General features: G+C 48.1%; 1 protein-coding gene across 3 annotated transcripts in view; it reads left to right on the top strand.

Moving 5' to 3' along the window:
* EIF4H (eukaryotic translation initiation factor 4H) overlaps positions 1-17,846 on the top strand; it is an 80,586-nt gene that overhangs the window by 42,269 nt on the left and 20,471 nt on the right. For 2 of the 3 annotated variants that reach the window (XM_075336364.1, XM_075336365.1), the window contains one exon: positions 7,699-7,749. The exons of the other annotated variant lie outside the window; for it this stretch is intronic. In XM_075336364.1, coding sequence (XP_075192479.1) covers positions 7,699-7,749 — 51 coding nt within the window. The remainder of the gene's footprint in view (positions 1-7,698; positions 7,750-17,846) is intronic. 3 annotated transcript variants of the gene reach the window in all.

Here is a 17,846-nt window from a genome sequence, read left to right as displayed (position 1 = left end):
CTTAGGCTGTATGGCAGAACGGTCTTTGAGCGCTCATAGAGATCTATGCATCCATCTCCTGCCTTCATGTTTTCTTTCTACATTATCCGTGAGAATAATAACACAGATCTTCAAGGGTAAAAGTGTTTTAAAAGTAAAAGGTGGTTTTGGGTTTTTTTTTAATTTTTATTTTCTTTTTCGCTCCTAATTGGGAGACCCAGACAGTGGGTGTATAGCTACTGCCTCTGGAGGCCGCACAAAGAACTACACTTAAAAGTGTAAGGCCCCTCCCCTTCTGGCTATACACCCTCCCGTAGGAGTACGGATTCCCCAGTTTTAGCTTTGTGCGCAAGGAGGTCAGACACGCACGCATAGCTCCATTGTTTTTAGTCAGCAGCAGCTGCTGACTATGTCGGATGGAAGAAAAGAGGGTCTATACAGACTCCCAGCATGCTCCCTTCTCACCCCACTTATGTCGGAGGTGTTTGTAAGGTTGAGGTACCCATTGCGGGTACGGCGGCAGGAGCCCACATGCTGATTCCTTCCCCATCCCTTTTTACAGGGCTCTGGGTGAAGTGGGATTTACCGGTCTCCAGGCACTGAGACCGTGCTCCATCTACAGCCCCTGGAGAAGATGCTGGATGGAGCGGAGTACATCAGGGACATGGCCCTGCTTCCTTAAGGTACTCTGTGTCCCCGTGCATTTGGCGCTCACACCGCAGCATGCTGGGTGTTGTAGTGCGCCGGGGGACATCAGCGCTGCGGCGCCTGTGCCATGGCCTCATTCAGCTTAGCTGAAGCAGGCACGCTTATGGGAATCGGCCGCGCCGGCCGCTGGGACTGCGGCACGGCTGGCACTTGTAGTGCGCCGGGGACTTCAGCGCGGCCTGCGCTTTTACGGCGGCCGCGCTGATAACTACAGTCCCCGGCTTTTGCGGCCTGCTTCCGTTCGTTCCCGCCCCCAGACCTGCCAGTCAGGAGAGGGGCGGGACGCTGCCCACGTCTAGGACTCGGTCGCGCCGGCCGCTGGAACAGCGGCGCGGCTGGCACTTGTAGTGCGCCGGGGACTTCAGCGCGGCCCGCGCTTTTACGGCGGCCGCGCTGATAACTCGAGTCCCCGGCTTTTGCGGCCTGCTTTCGTTCGTTCCCGCCCCCAGACCTGCCAGTCAGGAGAGGGGCGGGACGCTGGCCAGTGCATCAGCGCTGAGGGCTGGAGTCGTTTTTACATACTCCAGCCCTCACAGTCAGCACAGAGGGGACACTGTTCCCGCACTTTTGTTTGGGAACTCCCACGGACCGCCCCTCTCCACATTAGCCGGCAGCCATTCTTGCTGACACGCTGAGCTGCAGAGGGGAGCCGGGGAGACCCAGACAAGGCATTCTGCAGCCTCTTACCCGCTGTTCAGCGGGCGGTAAGCAGCCCTCAGGGCTCACCCCCTCTTGTGCTCGTAGTATTCTTAGTATTTTGTTGCTACAAATACTTGGTATTACATAGCGCTGGTCGCCCTTTGGCTATAGACTCTCTCACATGCAGAGAGCCAGCAGCATGTCGCCCGTAAAACGCAAGGGTGCCAAGGCACAGACATTGTATGCTTCCTGCACCGCATGTGGGACTTTTCTACCGGCAGGCTCCACGGACCCCCATTGTGTGCAGTGCTCGGCCCCTGCGGCGCTTGCACAGTCGGGACCTCTGCTGGACGTGTCCCAGGGTGTACCACCTGTGAATGCTGTCCAGGTGACAGGAACTGAGTTTGCAGCTTTTGCTGACAGAATGTCTCTCACTATGTCACAAATTCTTGACACATTGCGAGCTAGGCCTGTACTTCAGACCACGGACACTGTGCATGTATTGCCCCCTGGTCCCCCTCAGCTCCTAGCTCCGGGACGGGCATCTACACCTCAGGGTGAAGACTGACTCGGACGATGGCCCCGGGCAGCCTAAGCGGGCTCGTTATGACGGGCCTTCACATTCATCTCAATGGTCTGGATCCCAGCGGGATGAATCTATGGGTGATGAGGCGGACGTAACTGATCAGGATTCTGATCCTGGGACCGCTCTCAATCTAGATACACCAGATGGTGACGCCATAGTTAATGATCTTATATTTAACATCAATAAGATGTTGAATATTTCCCCACCAGCTCCTCCTGTAGAGGAGTCAGCTTCGCAGCACGAGAGAATCCATTTCAGATACCCTAAGCGTACATTAAGCACTTTTCTGGACCACGCTGACTTCAGAGACGCAATCCAGAAACCCCACGCTTATCCTGAAAGGCGTTTTCCTAAACGACTTAAAGATACACGCTACCCTTTTCCCTCTGAAGTGGTCAAGGGTTGGACCCAGTGTCCAAAAGTGGATCCTCCAATTTCCAGGCTTGCAGCTAGATCCTTGGTTGCTGTTGAAGATGGAGCGGCACTTAAAGATGCCACTGACAGGCAGATGGAGCTCTGGCTGAAATCCATCTATGAAGCGATTGGAGCGTCATTAGCGCCTTCTTTTGCGGCCGTATGGGCACTCCAAGCTATCACGGCCGGGCTTGCGCGAGTCGACTCAGTCACACGTGCATTTGCCCCGCAGGTAGCACCATTGACCTCGCAAATGGCGGCATTCGCGTCGTACGCGATTAATGCTGTTCTGGACGCTACAAGCCGCACGGCAGTGGCGTCAGCCAACTCAGTTGTTTTGCGTAGGGCTCTGTGGTTGAGACATTGGAAAGCAGATTCTCATTCCAAGAAGTGCTTAACCAATTTGCCTTTTTCTCGTGACCGATTGTTTGGAGAGCGTTTGGATGAAATCATCAAACACTCCAAGGGTAAGGACTCTTCCTTGCCACAACACAGACAAAACAAGCCCCAACAGAGGAGGGGTCAGTCTGGTTATCGGTCCTTTCGAGGACAGGGCAGGTCCCAATTCGCCTCGTCAAAAAAGACTCAAAAGGACCAGAGACGTTCAAATTCTTGGAGGTCTCAGTCACGCCCAAAAAGACCAGCCGGAGGAACCGTTGCCAAAACGACGTCCTCCTGACTTGCGGTCTCCGATGCCCCCAAAAACCGCGGTCGGTGGGAGGCTGTCCCACTTTGGCGACATTTGGCTAGCAAGCGTCAAGGACCGTTGGGTGAGAGATATTCTATCTCACGGGTACAGGATAGAGTTCAGTTCTCGTCCGCCAACTCGTTTCTTCCGAACTTCTCCACCACCAGACCGAGCCGATGCTCTGTTGCAGGCGGTGGCCGCTCTAAAGGCGGAAGGAGTGGTGACCTCCGTCCCTCTTCAGGAACAGGGTCACGGTTTTTACTCCAATCTGTTTGTGGTCCCAAAAAAGGACGGATCGTATCGTCCCGTCCTGGATCTGAAGTTGCTCAACAGACACGTAAAAGTCAGGAGGTTCCGGATGGAATCCCTACGCTCCGTCATAGCCTCAATGTCTCAGGGAGATTTTCTAGCATCAATAGACATCAAAGATGCGTATCTCCACGTGCCGATTGCACCAGAGCATCAGCGTTTCCTACGTTTCGTCATACACGACGAGCACCTACAGTTCGTAGCGTTACCCTTCGGTCTGGCAACAGCCCCCCGGGTCTTCACCAAAGTCATGGCAGCAGTAGTAGCTGTTCTGCACTCGCAGGGTCACTCGGTCATCCCGTATCTAGACGACCTGCTTATAAAGGCATCCTCTCAAGAAGCATGCCAACACAGTCTGAAGGTGGCGCTAGACACCCTCCAGACTTTCGGGTGGATTATCAACTTTCCAAAGTCTCATCTAACCCCGACCCAATCTCTGACTTATCTTGGCATGGAGTTTCATACTCTATCAGCGATAGTGAGGCTTCCACTGGACAAGCAGTGCTCGCTACGGACTGGAGTGCAATCTCTCCTTCAGAGCCAGTCGCACTCACTGAGGCGCCTCATGCATTTCCTCCGAGCGCTGGCGGCAGACGCCTTGGTTCAGGATTGGTCGCAGTTCCGACTCCCCTATGTGTTCCCACCTCTAGCATTGTTACCCAGAGTTCTCCGGAAAATCAAGTCCGACTGCCAGCGAGCCATACTCGTCGCTCCAAATTGGCCAAGAAGGTCGTGGTACCCGGATCTGTGGCATCTCACGGTAGGCCAACCGTGGGCACTACCAGACCGTCCAGATCTGCTGTCTCAAGGGCCGTTTTTCCATCTGAATTCTGCGGCCCTGAACCTGACTGTGTGGCCATTGAGTCCTGGATCCTAGCGGCCTCAGGTTTGTCTCAGGGAGTTGTTGCCACAATGAGACAGGCTAGAAAACCATCCTCAGCTAAGATCTATCACAGGACGTGGAAGATATTCTTAGCGTGGTGCTTGGCTCAAGGGTTTTCTCCCTGGCCATTTGCATTGCCAATTTTTCTTTCCTTCCTGCAGTCTGGGTTGGAAAAAGGTTTGTCCCTTAGCTCGCTTAAGGGTCAAGTCTCCGCGTTATCCGTATTCTTTCAGAAGCGCTTGGCACAGCTTTCTAAAGTACGCACGTTTCTCCAAGGAGTTTGTCATATCGTTCCTCCTTACAGACGGCCATTGGAACCCTGGGATCTGAACAAGGTTCTCCTTGCTCTTCAAAAGCCGCCTTTCGAGCCCTTGAAAGAGGTTCCCCTTTCTCGGCTTTCACAAAAGGTAGTTTTTCTTGTAGCGGTCACATCTCTTCGAAGAGTGTCCGAGCTGGCGGCGTTATCTTGCAAATCTCCCTTCCTGGTGTTTCACCAAGACAAGGTAGTACTGCGTCCAATTCCAGAGTTTTCTCCCAAGGTGGTTTCTTCCTTTCATCTCAATCAGGATATCACTTTGCCATCTTTGTGTCCGCATCCAGTTCACCAATTTGAAAAGGGTTTACATCTGTTGGACCTGGTGAGAGCACTCAGGATTTACATTTCTCGCACGGCGCCTCTACGCCGTTCGGATGCGCTCTTTGTCCTAGTCGCTGGTCAGCATAAGGGATCGCAAGCTTCCAAATCCACCCTGGCACGGTGGATCAAGGAACCAATTCTTCACGCATACCGTTCTGCTGGGCTTCAGATTCCATCTGGACTGAAGGCCCATTCTACCAGAGCCGTTGGTGCGTCCTGGGCGTTGAGGCATCAGGCTACGGCTCAGCAAGTGTGCCAGGCGGCTACCTGGTCGAGTCTGCACACATTTACCAAACACTATCAAGTGCATACCTACGCTTCGGCAGACGCCAGCCTAGGTAGACGGGTCCTTCAGGCGGCGGTGGCCCACCTGTAGGAAGAGGCTGTATGACAGCCCGTTCATGTGGTATCTTTTTACCCACCCAGGGACTGCTTTTGGACGTCCCACTGTCTGGGTCTCCCAATTAGGAGCGAAAAAGAAGAAGGGAATTTTGTTTACTTACCGTAAATTCCTTTTCTTCTAGCTCCAATTGGGAGACCCAGCACCCGCCCTATCTGTTTTTAGGGTTTCGTTTTTTCGGGTGCACATGTTGTTCACGTTGTTTCTTAAGTTCTCCGATCTAGTTATCGGATTGAATTTGGTTTTGAAACTGTTATTGGCTTTCCTCCTTCTTGCTTTGGTACTAAAACTGAGGAATCCGTACTCCTACGGGAGGGTGTATAGCCAGAAGGGGAGGGGCCTTACACTTTTAAGTGTAGTTCTTTGTGCGGCCTCCAGAGGCAGTAGCTATACACCCACTGTCTGGGTCTCCCAATTGGAGCTAGAAGAAAAGGAATTTACGGTAAGTAAACAAAATTCCCTTCTTTTTTCAATTTTAATTGCTGAACTCGGAAAAGTATTTGGAGAAAAAACCTCCATCACGTACAGTTTTTTTTCACAAACACTCGGTAGGCCCAACGAGCCTCAGCTTTTTTTTTTACAGTTAGATTTGAAGTGATTTAGTCCGGATCTTGGACCTTCCTAAACATTCTGCAGAACTTGAAGGCTCTGGATGACAAGAACATGATCGCTCCTGGTACCGGTTTTTCATAGTACAGAAGCAGAGAAAAGGAATTCCTTCCATACTTTTCTCAAGATGGTGCTCTAGTGTATTGCAGTGATGTTCTCTGGGCTGATGGAAAAATGTAACATTGAGTACAATGTGAACGAGTGGAGAATATTGATTCATCCAACAAAAGTATGAAAGCTGTGCTACTGCACAATGGCAACAAGTATGCTTCAGTGCCTGTAGATCATTCTGTGCACTTGAGGGAGAGCTATGAAAATTTAGACTTTATTGCCAAAAACTTTACAAGGATGGTCAATATGTGTTGATCCCTAAAGTTGTCATTTTGCTCCTTTGGGTAGTAAGGAGGATACTCTAAGCACCCATACTTTTTGTGTGAATGGGACAGCCAGGATAAGACTCGTCACTGAAGCCAAAAAAGATGGTCAACAAAAATACCTTTGCATACTGAACTGAAAAACATAGTTGTGGAACATTTAGTTGATCCCACGAAGTTCTCCTGCCACCACTCCACATTAAGCTTGGACTGATGAAGCAGTTTGTGAAAGCTCTAATGGAAGAAGGGGAGACTGTTTAAGTACCTATATACCAAGTGTCAGGAACTGTCTGAAAAAATACTGAATATCGTTGGGTTCAGATATTCAGACAAATGAAGGACGACTTGTTCGAAACAAAAATGAAAGATGTTGAATAGAGCTTGGAATTCTTGGGATTGTGAATAAATTTCTAGGTAACAACAAAGATCCAACATTTTAAGCCCATCATGGAGAACATACTGAAATGTTTCAAGTCTTGGGTTGTCTGATGAATGTGAAGTTACATTTTTTTTAAAATTCGCATTTGGACTACTTTCCAGAAAATCTTGGTGCTGTTAGTGAAGAGCAAGGATAAAGATTTAATCAGGATATCAAGGAGATGGATGGAACAATGATGCCAAGGTAGATGGAACCTGAACCTAATGGGACTCCTGCTGGATACTTCACAGATATGATCCACTGGCCTTCTAGAATAGTAAAGGTATCAGGAGAAGCTTCGACGAGAAAAGGAAAAGCTGCGAGAGAGAATTTCCAGTGAAGTTGCAGACTGAATGTTCAGTAACTTTTTCTTTTGTGTATATTTTTGCCTATATTTTTCTTGTTCATCTCACTAGTATGTAATTTTACTCCAATTTAATGCAAAATGTTGGTATATTTTCCAGAAGCAGTAGAGGAGACTCTACAGTGCTAGTATTCACGTTTCAGTGCTTGCCCATTACAGCATCACAGCATCCTGTTTAGTAAAACCATTGACCATTTTTATTTTGTGTGGTTTTTGTGATTATCTTGTTCACTCAATCATGTTTTGTACACAGTAATATAATAAAATACATTTTTGTCACTGATGTCTTGATGCTAAATGTAATCTCTGGCTGAATAGATGGGATTATAAAGAAATTAATTGGATTATTAATTTAGTTCTTTCAATACAATGTGGAACGACGCGTTTTGGGGAGGAATTTCTATGATTGTACGGATTGGTCTGTGGTCTACCGGCAGAAGTATGTAGTGATTTTCTGTTCCCATTAATGGAATAAAATGACTGCATTCATCACTGGTCGCAGCTGGCGAAGAATAATGGACCTTGTAGGTGTTGTGTGCAGGTGGCTCTTGGCTACTCATTTTAGTGGAGAACTGTATTTTTATGGTGGTTATGTCGTTGTTGTGGATGGGTCTCGGGTTTCCCACCTCATCCTGTAATGTTTGGTTTGCTCAGTTTTCGATTTGATGTTGCTGTTACCTTATTTTTCAGGAAACGATAGTTACGGCTCTAGAGGAGGTTCACGAGATGACTTCAATTCTGGTAAAGGATCAGTTTATTTTTCCTGAGGGCTTTCACTGGCTTTTTATGGTGCGGGGGTCGTCCAGCTGATGTCATTTCTTTTATACTAACACCAATTACTTTTCAAGAGTTGACTTTCTCCCTTTCTTCTTTTGTCTTCTGGAAGTACTTTTTTGTGCACACCTTTTATGTTGTCTCTTCTGGTCTTGCTACTTAATTCAATTAACCTATTCCATGTTTTAATAAAAGTTAAAACCTATTTAATATTGTTTTCAAATTCAACATGCCCTTTATTGTATTAAAATACACTTTTCCTACTGACAGAGCACACCGTTCCTGTGTTGTGCAGCTCTCATCTCAGTTTTGCTCTGTCGACTAGGGCAGAATCTGTAGTAGTGATGTTTATTTAGCGTGGGGCTAAATGGCAACTTTGGCCTTCCCAGCTAATCTTCATTTGGTGTTGCTACTACATCGCAGCTCAATACAAGTGATTGGGGTCATAATGAGATCCCCTTCACTTGTATTATAGTGCACTCTGGTCAGGTGGCAATCTTGAAATTTTCACATGGGCTCCTGGGGCTTTTTTTTTTTTTTTTTTTTATATAGACTCCTTTTAAAGGATAGGAACACCTCTATACATAGCTGATAAAACAGAATCCTTCAATCATAATAGTGACATCTGCTCTCCTGACCCTTGCAACTATTAACTACTTCAACACACTTTTGTAGATGTGGTGTTTCCTGAAACTATGAAGCTAGAAGCTAATGGGAAAAAAAAAATGTAAAGTTCTTGTGGCCAGTGTGAATATTGCAATTTTTTTTTTATTTCGAATATAGGCTGATTATGTTAAAATAAAATATATATTGCCAAATTAAAAAAAAAAAAAGACCTGATTTTTAACTATGGGTTATTTTCTGATGGTTTCCCAATTTTTGTATTCCTTATCAGTGTATCTTTGGAGTGTGGGAGGAAACCCACACAAACACTGGGAGAACATAAAAACGCTTTGCAGGTGTTGTCCTTGGTGGAATTTAAACCCAAACCCCAGCGCTGCAAGGCTGCAGTGCTAACCACTGAGCTGCCCAATAAAACGTTTCCTATAAATACCATTCCTTTCCATGTAACCTCCCACTTCCATGGTCTAGAATTGAGGCCTGCTCATCTGAATCCGGTCCAGCAATACATTTACATGGCTATCATTCATTTGAAACACTGTTCAAGCAAGATGCTGAGTTGAGCATTCCTGTCTGAGAGAATCTAGAGAGAACGGTCAGACGAACTTTCTTTGTCGCTCCATTGGGAGACCCAGACAATTGGTGTATAGCTTCTGCCTCCGGAGGCCACACAAAGTATTACACTGAAAAGTGTAACCCCTCCCCTCTGCCTATACACCCTCCCGTGGATCACGGGCTCCTCAGTTTTATGCTTTGTGTGGAAGGAGGCACACATCCACTCATGCATTCCCATTTTAGTCAGCAGCAGCTGCTGATTTTATCGGTTGGAAGAAAAGAGGGCCCCCACAGGGCCCCCGGCATGCTCCCTTCTCACCCCACTACGTCGGCGGTGCTGTTAAGGTTGAGGTACCCATTGCGGGTACAGAGGCTGGAGCCACATGCCGTTTTCCTTCACCATCCCTTAGAGGCTCTGGGAGAAGTGGGATCCTGACCGGTCATCCATTTACTGGGACCGGGCTCCCTCCGCAGCCCCTGTGGGAATCTGCCGGACAGGAGTCTATGTATCCTCGGGGACAGGGCCCTGCATCTAAAGGTACTCTGTGTCCCATGGGGTCTGTGCATGGAGCGCTTGTTTCACAGACGCTGCACCAGCTGCTGGTTTGTGAAGACCGGGACTTCCGCGCCGACTGAGCCTGTTTGTCGGCCGCGGTATTAAATTTAGTCCCCGGCTTCATTGCGGCCTAGTACCATATCTCCCGCCCCCGGGCCTGCCAGTCAGGGGTAAGGGCGGGACGGTCGACCTGATGTCGGCAGTGAGGGCTGGAGCATACTTTGTTTCCTCCCCCCCCCTCACTGATCACTGTGGAGCCCCAGATTCCCGCACTTTACTAGTCGCCGCCCACGGCTCCCTCCTCCCCTGAGAGCTCCGGCAGCCATTTTTACAACATTCTGCCGGTGGAGGATTTTCAGGAACGAGCTCTGCAGCTCTGGGAGACCTAAGGCAGGGAATCTGGTGGACACACACTCCGCTTTGGGCGGTCGGTAAGCCACACCGGTCAACCGGTGCTGGTCCCCGCTAGGGTGCCGGAGTATGTATATATATATATATATATATATATATATATTTTCTCTGTTCGGCCGGATTGTTTACTTTTGGCTATATACCCTCAGTGATCACTCTCCTAGGAGACAACAGCATGTCGTCCACAAGGAGCAAGGGCGCTAAGGCAAAGTGTTTTTTTGCAACCTGTACCTCTTGTGGGGCTATGTTACCTGCGAGTTCCACCTACCCTCACTGTGAGCAATGCTCGACCCCTGTTGCACTTGCTCAACCGGAGCCTCGGTCACTAGTGGGCCCCTCGGCTCAGGCAGACCCTCCTGCTTCCACTGTCCAGGCGGCAGGGACAGAGTTGGCAGTTTTTGCTGAGAAACTCTGAGTCGCTGTCACAATCCATGGCTCAGTCTATGGACAAATGGTCTGCCAAGCTACTAGAAGCCAAGCAGTCCAGACCGGTCCTTACACAGGCCCCGGGCACTGTTGGATCATCGCCTCCAGGCCCCTCTCGGTCTGCGCCGCAGCGTGCTCCCGGGGTGGCCCCTAGGTCTCACGTGGAGGACTCCTGCACGGACCACAGTCCCAGACCGGCTAAGCGGGCTCGCTGGGAATCTTCCCCGACTTCCTCACGCTGCTCGGGGTCTCAGCTTGAGGACTCCCTGGAGGACGAGGCGGACGTCGCAGCTCAGGGCTCTGACGCTGACGTTGCCCTCAATCTTGATACACCTGAGGGGGACGCCTTAGTAAATGATCTTATATCGTCCATCAACCAGGTGTTAGATCTATCTCCCCCGCCTCCACCTATAGAGGAGTCGGCTTCGCAGCAGGAGAAACACCAGTTTAGGTTTCCCAAACGTACACGGAGTGCGTTTTTCGATCACTCTAACTTCAGAGATGCTGTCCAGAAGCACAGAGCATTTCCGGACAAGCGCTTTACTAAGCGCCTTAATGACACACGTTACCCCTTCCCCTCTGACGTAGTTAAGGGATGGGCTCAATGTCCCAAGGTGGATCCTCCAGTCTCTAGACTGGCGGCTAGATCTGTAGTATCAGTTGCAGATGGCTCATCGCTCAAGGATGCCACTGACAGGCAGATAGAGCTCCTGGTGAAATCCATCTATGAAGCCACAGGCGCGTCCTTTGCCCCGGCCTTTGCAGCCGTGTGGGCACTCCAAGCTATCTGAGCTTGTCTGTCTGAGATTAATGCGGTCACACGTACCTCTGCTCCGCAAGTTGCGTCTTTGATTTCTCAGGCGTCTGCTTTTTCGTCCTACGCCATGAACGCCGTCCTGGACTCTGCTAGCCGTACGGCGGTGGCATCCGCTAATTCGGTGGCAGTCCGCAGGGCCATGTGGCTACGCGAATGGAAGGCAGACTCTGCTTCCAAGAAGTTCTTAACCGGTTTGCCGTTTTCTGGCGACCGATTGTTCGGCGAACGATTGGATGAAATTATTAAGGAATCCAAGGGAAAGGACTCGTCCTTACCCCAGTCCAAACCGAAGAGACCTCAGCAACGGAAAATACAACCGAGGTTTCGGTCCTTTCGGCCCTCAGCCAAGTCCCAATCCTCTTCGTCCAACAGGCCAGAGAAAGGCCAGAGGAACTCCTATGCGTGGCGGTCTAAGTCACGCCCCCAAAAAACCGCCGGAGGCACTGCCTCCAAGGCGGCCTCATGACTTTCGGCCTCCCCGAACCGCATCCTCGGTCGGTGGCAGGCTCTCCCGCTTTTGCGACGCCTGGTGGCCACATGTCCAAGACCGATGGGTGAGTGACATTCTGTCTCACGGTTACAGGATAGAGTTCAGCTCTCGTCCTCCGACTCGTTTCTTCAGAACATCTCCGCCCCCCTCTCGGGCCGGCGCACTTTTTCAGGCTGTGGGCGTTCTGAAGACAGAAGGAGTGGTGATTCCCGTTCCCCCTCAGGAACATGGTCACGGCTTCTACTCCAACTTGTTCATGGTGCCAAAGAAGGACGGATCTTTCCGTCCCGTTCTGGACCTCAAACTGCTCAACAGGCATGTGAGCACCAGAAGGTTTCGGATGGAATCTCTCCGCTCGGTCATCGCTTCGATGTCACAAGGAGACTTCCTAGCATCAATCGACATCAAGGATGCTTATCTCCATGTGCCGATCGCACCCGAACATCAACGCTTCCTGCGTTTCGCCATCGGGGACGAACACCTTCAGTTCGTGGCACTGCCTTTCGGCCTGGCGACAGCCCCACGGGTCTTCACCAAGGTCATGGCATCCGTTGTGGCGGTCCTACACTCTCAGGGCCACTCGGTGATCCCTTACCTAGACGATCTCCTAGTCAAGGCACCCTCCCGGGTGGCGTGTCAACACAGCCTGACCGTCGCTCTGGCGACTCTCCAGCAGTTTGGGTGGCTCATCAACTTCCCAAAGTCCAAGTTGACACCGACCCAATCACTGACTTACCTCGGGATGGAGTTTCATACTCACTCAGCGGTAGTCAAGCTACCGCGGGACAAACAGCTTTCGCTGCAGACAGGGGTGCAATCTCTTCTTCGGGGTCAGTCACACCCCTTGAGGCGCCTCATGCACTTCCTGGGGAAGATGGTGGCAGCGATGGAGGCAGTGCCCTTCGCGCAGTTCCATTTGCGCCCACTCCAATGGGACATTCTCCGCAAATGGGACAGGAGGTCGACGTCCCTCGACAGGAACGTCTCTTTCCCTTGCAGCCAAAACCTCTCTTCAGTGGTGGCTTCTTCCCACTTCTGTATCGCAGGGAAAATCCTTCCTGCCCCCATCCTGGGCTGTGGTCACGACGGACGCGAGCCTGTCAGGGTGGGGAGTGGTTTTTCTCCACCACAGGGCTCAGGGAACCTCAACCTGACTGTGTGGCCATTGAGTCCTGGCTCCTAGCGTCTTCAGGGTTATCTCAGGATGTCATTGCCACCATGAGACAGGCCAGGAAACCAACGTCCGCCAAGATCTATTACAGGTCGTGGCGGATCTTCTTGTCCTGGTGCTCTGATAAGGGTTTTACTCCCTGGCCTTTTGCCTTACCCATTTTTCTTTCCTTCCTTCAATCTGGAATGGACAAGGGGTTGTCACTCGGCTCTCTCAAGGGACAAGTATCGGCGCTCTCAGTATTTTTTCAAAAGCGCCTAGCAAGGCTTCCGCAGGTCCGCACGTTCCTGCAGGGAGTTTGCCACATAGTTCCACCCTACAAGCGTCCGCTGGAACCCTGGGACCTTAACAGGGTGCTCATGGCTCTTCAAAAACCACCTTTCGAGCCGCTGAGGGATGTCTCTTTATCACGTCTTTCGCAGAAGGTGGCATTTCTTGTGGCAATTACCTCACTCTGAAGAGTGTCGGAGCTTGCTGCGCTGTCTTGCAAATCCCCTTTCCTGGTTTTTCACCAGGATAAGGTGGTTCTGCGTCCTGTCCCGGAGTTTCTCCCTAAGGTGTTATCTCCTTTTCATCTCAATCAGGATATCTCCTTACGTCATTTTGCCCTCATCCAGTTCACCAGTGTGAAAAGGATTTGCATTTATTGGATCTAGTGAGAGCACTCCGGCTCTACGTGTCTCGCACGGCACCCCTGCGCCGTTCAGATGCGCTCTTTGTCCTGGTCGCTGGCCAGCGGAAGGGTTCGCAGGCTTCCAAGTCGACTTTGGCTTGGTGGATCAAGGAACCGATTCTTGAAGCCTACTGTTCTTCGGGGCTTCCTCTTCCTTCGGGGCTGAAAGCCCATTCTACCAGAGCCGTGGGTGCGTCCTGGGCATTGCGGCACTGGGCTACGGCTCAGCAGGTGTGTCAGGCAGCTACCTGGTCTAGTCTGCACACCTTCACAAAACACTATCAAGTGCATACCTATGCTTCGGCAGATGCCAGTCTAGGTAGGCGAGTCCTTCAGGCAGCGATTGCCCACCTGTAGGAAGGGGTCGTTTTCGGCTCTCTTTTATTGAGGTATTCTTTTACCCACCCAGGGACTGCTTTTGGACGTCCCAATTGTCTGGGTCTCCCAATGGAGCGACAAAGAAGGGAATTTTGTTTACTTACCGTAAATTCCTTTTCTTCTAGCTCCTATTGGGAGACCCAGCACCCGCCCCTGTTCCCTTCGGGCTGGTTGTTCTTTTGTGTACACATGTTGTTCATGTTGAATTGTTCTTTTGGTTATGGTTTCAGTTCTCCGAACATCCTTCGGATTGAATTTACCCCAGACCAATTTATAAGTTTCCTCCTTCCTGCTTTTGCACCAAAACTGAGGAGCCCGTGATCCACGGGAGGGTGTATAGGCAGAGGGGAGGGGTTACACTTTTCAGTGTAATACTTTGTGTGGCCTCCGGACGCAGAAGCTATACACCAATTGTCTGGGTCTCCCAATAGGAGCTAGAAGAAAAGGAATTTACGGTAAGTAAACAAAATTCCCTTCTTGCTTAGCCAACCGCCATTGAAAGGGTATAGTCAGGTTTACGCTAGTCACTCTTGTATTGAGGCTTCATTTCAAGTTACTTAAAGAGGTTTTCCCACTAACAAAGTTGATTTTAATCAATAGATCTTGAAAGAATAGTAATTTCCACAATTGGAAGTGAGTAAAAAAAAAAAAAAAAATTCCTGAGATACTCTTAATTTTATATTTGTGACTATGTAATAGCCATGTCTGACCCTTCAAAACCCTTATTATTATTATTTTTTATTATTATTATTATTATTATTATTACATTTATTCAATGGTGGTTACAATTAAAAAAAAAATCTACATAAAAACAAATACAATAATCATAAACAATGCAAGGACTGGTACAGGAGGAGAGAAGACCCTGCCCACAAGGGCTCAGTCTACAGGGGATGGGTGAGGATACAGTAGGGGAGGATAGAGCTGGTCGTGCAGCATTATAGTAGTCTGATGGTTATTGCAGGTTGTGGGCTTGCCTGAAGAGGTGGGTCTTCAAGTTACTTTTGATGGTTTCCACTGAAGGTGTCATTTTTGTGATAGAGCGTTCCAGAGTATAGGGGAGGCGCAGGAGAAATCTTCTATGCAGAAGCGGAGAGGAGTAGAGTAGGAGATCTTATGAGGATAGGAGGGTGCGTACAGATTACGGCACAGATGTATGGAGGAGACAGGTTGTGGATGGCTTTGTATGTCATGGATTGGGTTTTGAACTGGAGTCTTTAGGCAATGGTAATCCAGTGAAGGTATTGGAAGAGTGTGAGGCCTGGGAATAGCGAGGGGAGAGTTGGATTAATTGTGTAGCAGAGTTTGAGTGGAGCGGTGCAGGAGTGTTAGAAGGGAGGCCACAGAGCAGGAGGCTTCAGTAGTCCAGGCGGGAGATGATTAGGGTATACACTAGTGTTTTTGCAGAATCTTGGTTCCGGAATGTATGAATCTGGGAAATATTTTTGAGTTAGTCAGCAGGCGTTAGAAAGGGCTTGGATATGTCTGGTTTTTTTTCTTTCTTTTTTTTTTTTTTTTTTTTTTTAATGCCTCTTACCCATTTGATCAGTATCGATCAAGTGTTTTTGCTTTTATGTGGACCAGAATGTCGGATCACACTTCCAAGTGCAAGTCTGTGGATCCGTGAAAAAAATTGATTGGCAAAAAAACAAATGATGAACCTTTAATTGAACTTGTTGGACCTGTTTTTGTTTTCAACCTATGTAAAAATGTAAAAACTTACACACTGACCAAACTGATACTACTAAAAATATTGGTGATGAAACTCATTGATGTGTGAAGGAGCCCTAAGACAGGACCCTGGGGGAAATGTACACACCATCACTCTTAAGGAAATGTTTCTCCTATATATGTAGATACGCTAAGTAAAACCAAGTGAAGTAGTGGTTTATCCCACAATCTATCATCTTAAGTATGTCTGAGATTTCCTTCCTTCTACCTTGTCATGCAAGAAGCTTTTTGAAACCTAGATTTGGACTGTGTATACACGTGGGTTGCTACTTTTGTGAATGAAATAGTTTTTGGATTGCATTTTCCTTGGGCCGCTGACCGCTTTTTGACAAAGGGTTAAATCCTTACATATAAACATGTTTATTATCTATTATTTAATATCTACGCACGCCTGTTTTTAAAATGCCAGTTTTGTCATTTAAAAAAAAAAAAAAAAACATGCCAAGAAGAATAATTTTAGAACTTTTTCCACCTACGTCACTTTTATAGTCTAAAAATCCACTGAGAAATAACAATTTTGAGAGCGGTAATAAAATTAAAATGTGGCCACCCTAGTGTGAAGTCTATTATACACTACATACAGAAAGTTATGGATATTTGGCTTTCGAGTGACACTTCAGGATGATCCTAAAATGCACTTTAACCTTTTCAAGTGAACTTAAAGGGACTCAGTCACCAGGTTTTTGCCACCTAATTTGACAGCAGCATGATGAAAGAAAAGAGACCCTGATTCCAGCGACGTGACCTACTGGGCTGCTTAGTGTAGTTTTTATAAAATCACTGATTAATTAGCAGATTACCATTAGAGGACTACTTGACGTGAAGCATGAGCGCCATATAAATGCTAGAGCTGCAGCAGAGAAACATTGATTTTATCAAAATTACAGCAAACAACTCAGTAAGTGACACCGCTGGATTCAGGGTCTCTTTCTCTACATGATGCTGCCCTCATATACAGTAGCAAAAACCTGGTGACTGATTCCCTTTAAAGTGACCTTGTCTAACTGTTCACTGTTTCAGTACTTTTTGCACAACTTCCTGATATTTAACAAGCAGCTGAATGACAAAAATTTGCCGTAAGTATTTGACCCATTAGTCACCCAAAAAATTTCAGGGTTCAATTACAATTAGTATTTAAACAGTTCTCTTCATGCTGTTCACATGTTGACATCATGAGACCAAGACGATACCTAACAATTGATCAACATTATTTTGCCATTATGAAGCTTAAAGCAGGATGTTTTCAGACTGAAGTGGTGAGTGAGCTTAGAGTGTCACCAGCAGGTTGCAACACAGACTGGAAGAGTCACAGAAAGGCATAGAAGTGGACGTTCTTTAGCCACATACCACACTGATGACCACTTTGTTGTGAACAATGCCCTTAGGAATCAGATCATGAACGCTACACAATTCCAGCAACATTTAAGGGAGGCGAGTGGGCCCAGGTGTCACGTCAGACAATTTGAAACTGTTAGATCAGCATGGTTTGTATGCTAGATTGCCTGAAGGGGTACTTGACCACATAACCAGGCACAGGTGTCATTGTTTGGCTGGATGAGGGACCAGTAGGCCTCAGTGCTGTTCACCGATGAGTCAAGTCACGCTGAGCAAAAATGATGGCCGCCAACTATGTTGGAGACATCAAAAAGAGCGCTATGAATCATCCCCTGTTGTTACTGGATGAGCCACCACGGTCATTGCATTTTGTTTCAATAAATTGCTTTGAGATGAGAAAATTCATTGTAGGTTTCTGCATAAATGCCCTATTTTCATGATAAAATATTTCACTGTAGCGTGAACTTTTTACATTTTACAAAAATTTCACCCGAAAGCCAAATATCCATAACTTTTTGTGAGTGGTGTATTGGGGGGGATGTTTGTGTTCAGATTTAGCCGAACCTCTTAACTCTTGTTCAACAGTAACCGGTACACAGCTGTCATAATTGAAAGTTATTCTTACTAACGCCATATAAAGTTTTGGCTTGTCTAATAGGATTTTCCTGATATTTTGATAGTTGCATTTTACAGCAAAAAACAGTCCATAAGCCACTTAAAACACCGCAAAGGGTTCTCATTGTTTAAAGTTGTCAGCAGAAGGGTACAAAATGAATGTCCAAGGTAGTAGATATACCATAGAACACTGAAGACTGGTGGTGGTCCTTCATCTACACATTGATTGACCTAGCTGTGTGGCATGTAGCATTGTCTTGCTGAAAAAAGTCATCAGAGTTGGGG

The sequence above is a fragment of the Anomaloglossus baeobatrachus genome, chromosome 2 (genome assembly GCF_048569485.1).
Source record: "Anomaloglossus baeobatrachus isolate aAnoBae1 chromosome 2, aAnoBae1.hap1, whole genome shotgun sequence".
In the NCBI taxonomy this organism is placed as follows: Eukaryota; Metazoa; Chordata; class Amphibia; order Anura; family Aromobatidae; genus Anomaloglossus; species Anomaloglossus baeobatrachus.
This window is presented reverse-complemented; position numbering and strand designations above follow the sequence as displayed.